Source organism: Ictalurus furcatus, chromosome 4, assembly GCF_023375685.1.
Source record: "Ictalurus furcatus strain D&B chromosome 4, Billie_1.0, whole genome shotgun sequence".
Lineage (NCBI taxonomy): Eukaryota > Metazoa > Chordata > Actinopteri > Siluriformes > Ictaluridae > Ictalurus > Ictalurus furcatus.
The window spans coordinates 13410619-13422200 of NC_071258.1; the positions used below are offsets into that span (position 1 = coordinate 13410619).

The following is an 11582-nucleotide window of genomic DNA, read 5'->3' on the forward strand; positions in this document are numbered from 1 at the left end:
TATTAACCCAATTAAGACAATACTCTGATTAAAAAACTACCATGTAAACAGCGATTTAAAAAAAAATATATATATATATATATATATATATTTTAATTACTTTAATCCGTTTAAAGTCATACTCGAAGTAAACAAAAATCGAATTAAGACATGTGGAGTATAATGCATTATCGAAGTGCATTATAGACATGTACACACCGATTAATCACACTATTAACGTCGTGTGGGAGTTTTCACCGCATTTTGCAACAGGACACGTACACACACGGCAGTGCTCAACCGTTTGACAGCAAACGAGAGCACGGCTGTGTCCGAAACTGCGTACTTACCTGCTATATAGTAGGTGAAATACATGTATCTCAGCTGCTATATAGTAGGTAAGTACGCGGTTTCAGACGCAGCCCACGGCTTCAAGCAGTCATCTGTTTGCACGTATAGCACGACAAATAATTAACTGCACTTGAAGCTTTCGTAAAATTAAAACACCCAAAACTGTATACGGTACCATAACGAGATGAACTGTATGTTGATACGTGAAATTCTGGAGGGAACATCGGATGACGTGGTGTCGGGACGTAATGACGTGCAGCGTTAATCGATCTATGTTCTATGACATGAAAGGAATATTCTAAAAGCAACTCATGTAAACACCTTAATCAGAATATTGTCTTATTCAGAGTAAGGTCAATAATTAGATTATTGCTGTCCATGTAAACATAGTCAATGTCAGTGTATGTATTTGGTGGTGCACTTTTTAGTTACAGTGCATGACATCATGACAAATAACATCTGAGCATTTGATTCAGTGAGCTTTAGCTTTAATGGTGCCTTTAGAAGAATAATTTAAAACAAAATCTAATTGCTATTAATTATTTAGATCTATTGCTGCCATCACAAGGGGTGGACAAGTCAGTAGTCCAGGAGCCTAGAACAGAAGCAGATTATGTTTGCCTGACTGGTCAAGTGGGTTCAGTAGATAGCTCTGAATTTGATTTAATTTGACGTATATGTTTAAGCGTGTCTATTAGTGTGCACTACTGCTACCTACTACATTACTGATATAAACCAAGCACAAATCAGTCTGTCGGTATATACTATTTTTCTTTTTTCCCCATATGGAGTAATTAACTTGTACAGATTATAGACAACTTTTTTTAGGAACAGGCAGGGATGTGGAAATACTCGCTCGCATAATGAGCAGAATTCAGTGCAGTGCAACACGCAGTCAGCTTGCTGTCAAGCACATGGAAAATAAAGACCCAGCCAGACTCGAATAACATCTTTTGAGTGCAAAGTGAGGCGAGAGTAACACAGCTCTTAGCCAAAATGTTAGAAAAAGATTTGGTACTGTGCAAACATGATGTACTCCATCAAAGACATTATCTGGTGAGGATAAAGACTATGGCAACAGTCATCCCTTCCCTTTTTATTCCTCTTATCCCTCTTTAATTAATGTGCCTATCTATAGGAGCCATTATATAAGGTGCCATTTTTGTTTTGAATAGTTGAATATGTTCCCAGGCAACCAAAACGTGGGGTTGGCAAAGTCCACTAGAGCTCTCAGTTGCCCAGGGGACCAGCTAATGATTTTATGATTTTCATACCGCTGTGTCAGCTTTGAAATTTAAAGGCCATGTCTCAAAAATCAGATATGTGAGGTTTATTATTGCTCCAAAGTATAGTACATGAGTATGGGGTCAAGCTGCATCTTCAGTCCACTTATAATGATGTGCTCCATCTCTCATAGGTCTCTGGACGGGCGTCTGCAGGTGTCGCACAGAAAAGGCCTCCCTCACGTAATCTACTGCCGGCTGTGGCGCTGGCCAGACCTGCAGTCACACCACGAGCTGCGTGCTATAGACCAGTGCGAGTTTGCTTTCCACACAAAGAAGGACGAAGTGTGCGTCAACCCCTACCATTACCAGCGCGTGGAGACACCAGGTGAGCCCTCTTCGCAGAAGTGTGCTTGGGTCAAAGTGCTCCACATTTGTTATTCTCTGAAGCCTCAATTAATCATTTAATCATCCTTATCAAATGGTACAGAACACTATGATTAGTCTTGTGTTGATTCGTTCTTGATTACCTCTTATTGTGTGTGTGCTTGCGTGTGCAGTTCTTCCTCCGGTACTGGTTCCCCGACACACTGATATCCCTGCTGAGTTTCCCCCTCTGGATGACTACAGCCACTCTATCCCTGAGAACACCAACTTTCCTGCAGGCATAGAGCCTCTGATAAACTACATACCTGGTGAGTGCAAAGCGGGGAGAAAAAAAAAATCACATCGTCATACAGACATGCACACATTCTTGTCTGTTGTCTCTTCAACTTCATGATTCAAACTGTTTTGCCAAAGGGAAGATCTGGGACTCTTTAATAAATTTGCTGAAATTACATGAGAAACCAGACTGATCTAGAGCTATCTATATTGGGACTGGCATGCAGGCGGCTTTTACTTTTTGGTCAGGACAAAGGAAGACCACATTCATTAAAATGTGAATGTACAGGGTCATCCCACAGCACTGTGCAGTGTATTTACTTCATTCATTCATCCATTCATCTTCAGTAGCTGCTTTATGGTTTAAATGAGATAAATTAGATTTAAATAGAACCCTCTACAAGTATGTACAAATGTATGATCAACATTTATGAGCATGAAATCAGAACTCTCTGAGTCTAAATCAGTATTTGAATTTCTTTTAGTAATGTTGCTAAAAAAAATACTGTTACTATAAACTATGACGCAAGTAAAAAAAAAAATCATCCAAATAAGGACTTGTGGTAAGAGTGGTAAAGTATTTAGTGAAAAAAACTACCCAAGTTGTGTGTTACATTACTAGTTACATAATAATTAGTGCCAATGAACATCAATAAAAATAAATGAAGATGTAAAGACGTTTATTAAAATGTGTATTACGTCATAACGATAGCCCTTCGATCTGTGAAAGTATGCTATGCAAGGGAGTATCTGCTTCCTGTCTTTTGCTATCTACAGCATTATTACTCCCTCCAACTTGCACACATGCACTAAATAACTTGGTTACATAGCTCAAATCAGGCTTCAATCATATTCAAGTATTCTGCTTTCATGTCTACTTAATCCAATGAACTGAAAGTAGATGATGCTGAAATTAGATGGTGCTTGGGTTATTACGTTACGTGTAAATGAAATTGTCTATGGTTGTTAGCCTAATATTAACTTGTAGGGTGGCCGGTCAGTACAGCAGCAGACATTGTAGGTAGCCATCTACCATAGGCAGGAGAAGGTACTGTAAAGAATATTAAAAGTGGGTCTGATTGGATTCATGACCAACAAACACGTACATGGGGCTTCATTTATTAATATTGCTTTAAAAAAAATTTCTAAATGAATAAATTGGTATTCATTGATGTGTTTAGGCAGGTCAGACAAGCATGTGTAATAATGAGGATTAATAAACAACAGTTGCTCGAACATGTCATTGATGTTGGTGGATATTTAAATACAGCCATGCCTGTATTTGATAAGACATTCAGATCCAGAAATATTATTCTATTATTATTATTATTATTATTATTATTATATTATCTATTACATTTTCTGTAGGAGAATAAGGTAAAAACACTCTTTTTCATAACCTGTCTTTTTTATACACCCATCACAGGTGCATAACAGTGCCAGTAATTGTGTCTCTTAACATCTCTTTTAAGAGTATATAAAAACATTGACTCTGGGGGCTCCCATGTGACATTTGCCTGATTGTCAAGAGATTGCGAGTTCGACTCTTGACTATGCCACAGCCATCCAGGGCTGGGAGCCTAGAGAGCAAATTTGGGCATGTTCTCTGGCTGGGAGGGATGGCATACTCCCTCTCCCCTGTCACTCACAGCAACAGTAGCCAATCATGGGCATTCATGAGCTCATGGATGTGGAAGAGGGCATATAGTGCTTTCCTCTGTGGGTGTTGCGCTGTCACGTGATACAGCATGAGCAGCAGTTTTAAAAATGGTGTTGGCTGGCTTCACATCCCTTGGAGGAAGAACATATTTGCCTTTACAGTCCCTGGTTAGCCACTATCTTATCACTATCTAAATGATCAAGTTGGAGGGAAAAAATGAGGAACAAACCAAGTCAAAAATATACTCTGCAAAAAAAGGAAACGTCCTCTCACATTCAGCTGTTTTTATTTCCAGCAAATTTCTTTAACATGTGTAAATATTTGTATTAACATAAAAACATTCAACAACTGTGGCATAAAAAAATGCCCGCTGTATCCCCAGTTTCGGAAATGCCTATAGTCTAAAACATGACTGAAATAACTTGGAGTCACACATTTGTGCACTGGATCCTAAATGAATGCACAAATTTATCAATAGTAGTGTGTAGACCAACCACTTGGCAATTTCTGCTAAAAATCAGTCCAGCTCTAAAAAGCACTTTCCTCAAATTGTCCTCAAATTGCACAATATGTGAAACCCTGAAAAAAAAATATTCTTTTCATATGAATATGAATTTTGTGAAATGTTCTGCATTTCTGTGGAAAAGGAATCCACAGAACCCTAATAATAGAGTTTCCCCTGACCAGTGAGAAGCAGACCAGTTGTTTCATGAATATATATGTGTGTGTGTGAGTGTTTCTCGTATATATATATATATATATATATATAAAGTTTTTTTTGTCTCACCAAACCAATCTAATTATTTTTCATGTTCATAATAGTGAAGACATTAATTGTTGAATATGTGTGTTACGGTGTTGAGCATGTACTTGATTTGCCTTGTATTTCAGAGACACCCCCTCCAGGGTATCTCAGTGAAGATGGTGAAAGCAATGATCAGCAGAATCACAGCATGGACACAGGTTAGAGCTTTCTTTTTCTCCGCCATATGCCATTCTGATGAGAGTATTCTTTTTTATTATGGTATATTATGTTATATACTTCTGATTCAATCTAGCATGTCTTTGTTGCAGGTTCCCCAGACTTGTCACCTAGCCCTGTTTCCCCTGCAAGTAGCAACCCTGGTAAGAACGACCAGCAGTTACTTGTTGTTATCTTAAGCACACGTATTACAGTTATCTCTTAAGACCTTAAATTAGGTCAGGCAGCCAAGAAGTAAATATTTTCATTCCAAATTTGAGAAATCTTCCTTCCTGAAGTTAAAAGCAAGCTTGACAGCCCTGTTGAGAAAGGCTTTAAATTCCTCTCGAATTTGGTCTTTCCACCCACAGAAAACTAGTCTAATATGAATTATCTGTTACGTTATGTCTACAAAGTGTGTGTGTGCATGCATGTGTGTCAGGGCCTTTATGATGTGATTATTGAGGATGGAATTGTTCCTCTCCATTGCTGTTATAGAGCAGCAGCTGATTACACTATCCAAACTCTCTTGTAGCCTAGTTTAAACATAAATTGCCACTACATTTGAGCTTACACCTGCCCGCTCTTTGAGGTGTTTTTACTCTGACTATTAATGAATTCTGTTTTCTTTTGAGTTTGTGAGGAAATTATTTTATTTTAAGAAATTAAAAATAATTTGTGGGAAATATTTTTGTAATTGTAAAATACAAAAGATGGATTTTTATCTATGGTTAAAATATAATTAACATTGCTTGAAGTATCTTGTTGGTGCATGTACCAACAAGAGCATACTTGTATTTCCTGTTTGATGAATCATGTTAAGCTAGCATTACACTGTATGATGTTCAGCCCACAGACCAAATCCCATATTATAAAACAATTTTGATTGTGAGCTGGAGTTTGGTGGTCTTAAAACGCACAAAGTGACATGCTCACCAGTGGCCAATTAAGTCCCACTACGACCAAAGACAAGCTGATGTTCTAGCAGTGCCAGTAATTATTTTTATTAAAATTGAATGACCCCAGTCTAAAAGCCAGTAGGAGGACAGGATAGGATTATGCAAAATCTAAAGAGAACATGCCGGACAGAAAATATCCTTATTACCTGAAGCTGACTTTGAAGAATGTTTGTGACACCATTTTCTGCACAAGCCTGGATCGCACTGATTGGTGATGTAAGCAGAATGTAGTAATTTTCTTTCATTGCAGGTCTATACTTGCAGGATCATCATCATATCTTTTGACATGGAGAACATTCTGTTTTAGAATTCAGCCAAGATTTTTCGGCTCATCTCTTACAGTTTGACAAGTAATAATTAGTAAACCGGTTCACATCCCTGCAGCATAACCTGAAGAGGAAACGTGAGATGCAGCAACAGTATGTGGCATTCATAGAAAATATCTTTGCCAGTGGACATGCCGAGGTAGCGCCACCACTGAGAGATCATGATGAATGCTGGTATCTTCCAACATTTGGGGTCTACCATCCACAAAAACCCAATCAGATTAGGGTGGTCTTCGATTCCAGCGCTCAGTACTCCGGTGTCTCCCTCAGTGACATGTTCCTCACAGGCCCCGGCCTCAATAACTCCCTGGTGGGTGTCCTGCTACGCTTTTGGAAGGAGAAGGTTGCAATCATGGTGGACATTCGGCAGATGGTCCATTGTTTGTTGATGCGTGAAAACCACTGCAACTTCTTCCATTTTTTTTAATGGCACAAGGACAGTGACATCAACAAGGAAGTTGTTGAGTATCGGCTGAAGGTCCACGTCGTTCGCAATGGGCCATCTCCTGGTGTGGCCATATACGGGCTGCGAAGAGCAATAAAAGAAGGTGCACAGGAGCATGGTGCCGATTCTGTCAAGTTTGTGGAAAGGCACTTCCATATTGATGATGGCTTGGTATCCGTGCTGTCTGAAACCGAGGCAGTCGACCTGCTCCAACGAGCACAGGCCTCATTCGCTGAATCAAAGAGGCCTTCCCGCCTTCCTGCGCACCAGTAATTAAGGAGCTAGATCTGAGTGGAGAAACTGCACCCACACAACGGAGCTTAGTTCCGCTGTGGGAGATCACGACCGACATGTTCACCTACTCCGCATCGACCATGAACAAACCACTTACCTGCCATGGAGTCCTCTCCACTGTCAACAGTGTTTTTCCCTGGGTCTGCTGGCACCTGTCATGATCCAGGGAAGAGCCCTCCTCAGAGAACATAGCTCTGAACTGTCAGACTGGGACACACCTCTCTCGGATAACCAGATAAGCAGATGGGAGGCCTGGAGTGATTTGCTCCAATACCTAAAACAGCTTCATGTTCTGCGTACTTACACAAGCTCACTCACTGAAGCAGTGTACGCAAAATTGTGTGTATTCTCGTATGTGTCAACCAAGGCAATAAGTGCTGTGATGTACCTGAAAGCACTTCAGAAAGATGGGCCATGTTGAAGTAGGATTCATTATGGGCAAGGCAAAGCTAACACCCCTGTTCAGGCCTATAATCCCAAGGCTTGAACTGTGCACCGCCTTCTTAGCAGTAGAGATGGCATATCACATCCAGGATGAGCTAGATCTAAAGTTGGATGCCATAAAGTTCTACACAGACAGCAAAGTAGTGCTTGACTATATTTGTAACGAGTCAAAACGATTCTACGTGTATGCCCACAATAGAGTCCAACGTATCCGTCAGTCCTCAAGGCTTGAACAATGGCACTATGTACGTACAGAGGAAAACCTTGCAGACCATGCATCGAGATATTTACCTACATTTTGCCTTGCACAGACTTCTTGGTTCACCGGGCCTTTCTTCCTTCGTCAGCCACCTGCAGAGAAAACACAAATGAGTGAGACATTTGAGCTAATTGAACCTGAAAAGGACTCCGAAATCCGACCAGAAGTACAAACCTGTGCTACTAAACTGGAAGAACCAGCGCTTTTCCACCTTCACCCCCTTAGTGAGAGGAGTAGTATTCCTCATCCACATGGCAAGATCCTACAAACACTCAAACCAAAACAGCAAATGCAAAGGTTGGCACAGATGTAATTTACCTCGTTCCCTGGGTGAGACGGCCCAAGCAAGGAATGTTATCCTTAAAGCAACACAAAAGGCAGAAGAACCGTCAGCCTTCCAAGCCAACCAAGCAGTATCCAGAAGTAGCCCCTTGCGGAAACTCAGGATGATCATGGAGGACGATCTCATTTGTGTTGGAGGCTGACTAAAGCACTCTCAGCTTTCAACTGCAGAAAAGAACCCAATAATTCTGCCCAAAGATAGCTACATTTCCCTACTGCTCGCATGACATCTCCATGAGAAAGTGAAACATCAAGGCTGCTACTTGACTGAAGCAGCGATCAGGGCAACAGGACTGTGGATCTTGGGAGGCAAGATGCTAATAAATTCAGTACTCCACAAATGCATAACCTGACGCAAGCTGCGTGGGAAGCTGGAAGAACAGTGCATGGTGGACCTGCCACCTGACCGCCTCAAAACCTGCCCTCCTTTTTTGTATGTGGGGCTCGATGTATTTGGACCCTAGTCTGTCACAACCAGACGCACCACAGGAGGATAGGCGGAGAGAAAGCGGTGGGCTATCATGTTCTTCTGTACGAGTTCGTGAGCTATGCATGTCGAGGTCATAGAGTCTGTGGATACGTCCAGCTGCATAAATGCTCTCAGGCGATTCTTTGCACACAGAGGCCCTGCGAAACACTCAGTTCCTATTGCGTTACCAATTTTATTGGAGTGTGCAAGGAGCTTGGGATGGACAAAATGGTGCAGAGGTACCTCAGTGAGCGGGGATGCACACAGATCTCACAGGGGAGGCTCGTGGGAGCGCATGATCGGCATTGCCAGAAGAATCCTAGATTCACTGTTTCTGCAGCTAAACACTCACCTAACCCATGAAGTGCTTTGCACACTGATGGCAGAGGTCACAGCTATCATAAATGCGTGACCACTTTTACCCGTATCTACAGACCCGGAACAACCCTTCATTCTCTCACCGTCAATGCTCCTTACACAGAAGACAGGAGTTCCACCTCCTCCTGGAGACTTCTCAGACAAGGACCTGTACACAAGTTCAGGCTCTTGCAAACCAGTTCTGGACCCACTGGAGCTGCGAATACTTACCTTCAAGTTGGAGATCTAGTTTTGCCCAGGGACAAGCAGACAGGCCGCAACTGCTGGCCCATGGCCAGGATCACTGCCATATTCCCTGGAAAGGATGGACATCTAAGAAAGGTTGAGGTGACAATGACTGACCAAGGCAATGTAAAAACCTTTCTGAGGCCATTTGCAGAAATTGTTCTACTTCTACCAAAGACTGATCTAGAGACTAATGTTCTGGACTCCCATAAGTTTTTAGTGCCCTCACATGCAGTGTGTTGACCTTTAAGGACTCTTAAAATATTTGTTGGTACTTATCTTTAATTGAAAATGGGAAGTTAATCATTACTTTTCAGTTTAAAAAACTCGTTTGTAAAATTAATAATATTTGTCATGCGATGATGTCACTTCCTGTTTAGTCACGTTCTGTTAGTTCTTCCTGGTTCTGCATGAAAAACAGACAGACATGGTGTGCACTCTCTAATAATCCAATTGCATCCAGTATGAAGCATCATAAAGGCAATGCCGTAAGCTCATTTATGACATTAGACATGTTAAAGATCATATATTAGTAATGATTTTGTTAAAAAGATTATGTTTGATAAGTTGTTTAAAAATAAAATGGTTTGTTAACTGTTGTGTATAAGCTAAGAGCAATGCTAGTAGCCATGGTAACTGCTGCTTACAGTGGGATTCAGCAGTGTATATTCACGTTTAAAGCTATTCAGTGTAATGTTTAGTCAAGAACATGGACACCGAATATTATTGTATTGCTTTTATTTACAGTTTTCACCAGCATGTTAATGAGGAAGTGGGACAGTAAATGGTCAACCTTACTACGACTCTGTCGTGTAACTACGGTTTAACTTGGTGTTTAGTCAAAGTTTTGACGCACTGCACAAGAACATCACACTCAGTGTATAGTTTAGGACAGATTGTACACTCCGATTAACAATGGAACATACATTCAGCTTGGACAACTAGCAGCAGATGAGTAATAGTTTAACACGTACTCGAAAACAGCCAGAGGAGCTGGCCTCTGTGTGGAAGCCACAACTCGTGGAGAGTGTTTGTGGGTCATGGTTAACCTATCAGTGGTCAGTTTATTTGTATATTGGGCAATGAGCACGTGAAGGAAATGTGGTAACTAAGAAGATTGTTTCTGTTTTGCTGCTCAGTTGTTTGTTACTGCTTTAAGATGACACTAGAACAGGATGTTTTCTAGAGAATTGGAACATTGTGAGACATCACTTGACAATAACATTTGTATTATTTTAAACTGTGTGTTTGCACATGGCTACATTAGTGCATGTGGTTAAAGAGCTCAGAGAGGATCATGCTCATGAGGTCATACTCTGTAAGTATGTAAGTGGAAACCTCATATGAAAGGAGTGTGTGTTTCTGTCCCTTGACATTATTCAACCTCTGTAGTGAGTTATTGTGCCCATTTCTTTACATAATCACTGCTCACAGAACCTACAGTATATTGCAGTGTGTCTGAATATTCACTTTAAAGTATGTACTTGGGTGTGCATTTATGTTTTTGTAGTAGTTACTTTGTTTTTCTATTTCTCAAGTTCTTATTTTCTTTTTTGTGTTGATGTGCACGTGTGTCAGACCTGCAACCGGTAACATATTGTGAGTCAGCGTTCTGGTGCTCCATCTCGTACTATGAGCTGAACCAGCGGGTAGGGGAGATATTCCATGCATCGCAGCCCTCTCTCACTGTGGACGGCTTCACAGATCCGTCCAACGCTGAGCGATTCTGCCTGGGTTTGCTGTCCAACGTGAACCGCAACACCGCTGTAGAGCTCACACGCAGACATATCGGTACAACACCTCAACATTTATACCTCCGCTGGACATTTCCATTCAATAAGCAGTGCTGGGCTAAGATAAAGTTAGCTGTAACATTATTACATACCTGGTTATTATTTTTTTCTCTCTCCTGCTAAGGTCGGGGAGTACGGCTGTACTACATAGGTGGTGAGGTGTTTGCAGAGTGTCTGAGTGACAGTGCCATCTTTGTCCAGAGTCCTAATTGCAACCAGCGCTACGGCTGGCACCCCGCCACAGTGTGTAAGATTCCTCCAGGTGAGTCAAGCACGCACAAAACACACAGCACGCCTTGTGTCAGCAAAGCTGTGATTGATGGCATACACTCTTAAGTGTACTTGATGAATCATTCATGCGTGCTCTGACGTGTGTGTGTGTGTGTGTGTGTGTGTGTGTGTCTTTTTCCTTTCAGGCTGTAATCTAAAGATCTTCAATAACCAGGAGTTTGCGGCTCTGTTGGCTCAGTCTGTGAATCAGGGATTTGAGGCTGTGTACCAGTTGACCCGCATGTGCACAATCCGCATGAGCTTCGTCAAAGGATGGGGAGCAGAATACAGGTGAACACACACATACATGCACACAGGCATTAAAAACTATCAGCTGCAAACGGGTATAAAACCAGGTAGGTTATAATGGTGTTTGGTTTTGACTTTACTTGTTACTGAGGGTCAGTTGGCACCTCAACAGCAAGGAGAGACTTGTAAGCTGAATCTCTTGTGAAATATTTCCAGCTCCTTCTCGTTATGCATCACAGCCGAGGTCATTGAGGTTATAGCTGGGGGGATTGTGTAAGGTGTGACTCACAAA

At 41.4% G+C, this 11582-nt stretch overlaps 1 protein-coding gene across 1 annotated transcript in view; it reads left to right on the forward strand.

Moving 5' to 3' along the window:
- Nucleotides 1–11582, forward strand: part of smad3b (SMAD family member 3b) — a 33057-nt gene that overhangs the window by 17760 nt on the left and 3715 nt on the right. The window contains exons 2-8 of the mRNA XM_053623053.1: nucleotides 1748–1941; nucleotides 2114–2248; nucleotides 4768–4839; nucleotides 4951–5001; nucleotides 10557–10769; nucleotides 10896–11033; nucleotides 11188–11332. Of these exons, the coding sequence (XP_053479028.1) occupies nucleotides 1748–1941; nucleotides 2114–2248; nucleotides 4768–4839; nucleotides 4951–5001; nucleotides 10557–10769; nucleotides 10896–11033; nucleotides 11188–11332 (948 nt within the window). The remainder of the gene's footprint in view (nucleotides 1–1747; nucleotides 1942–2113; nucleotides 2249–4767; nucleotides 4840–4950; nucleotides 5002–10556; nucleotides 10770–10895; nucleotides 11034–11187; nucleotides 11333–11582) is intronic.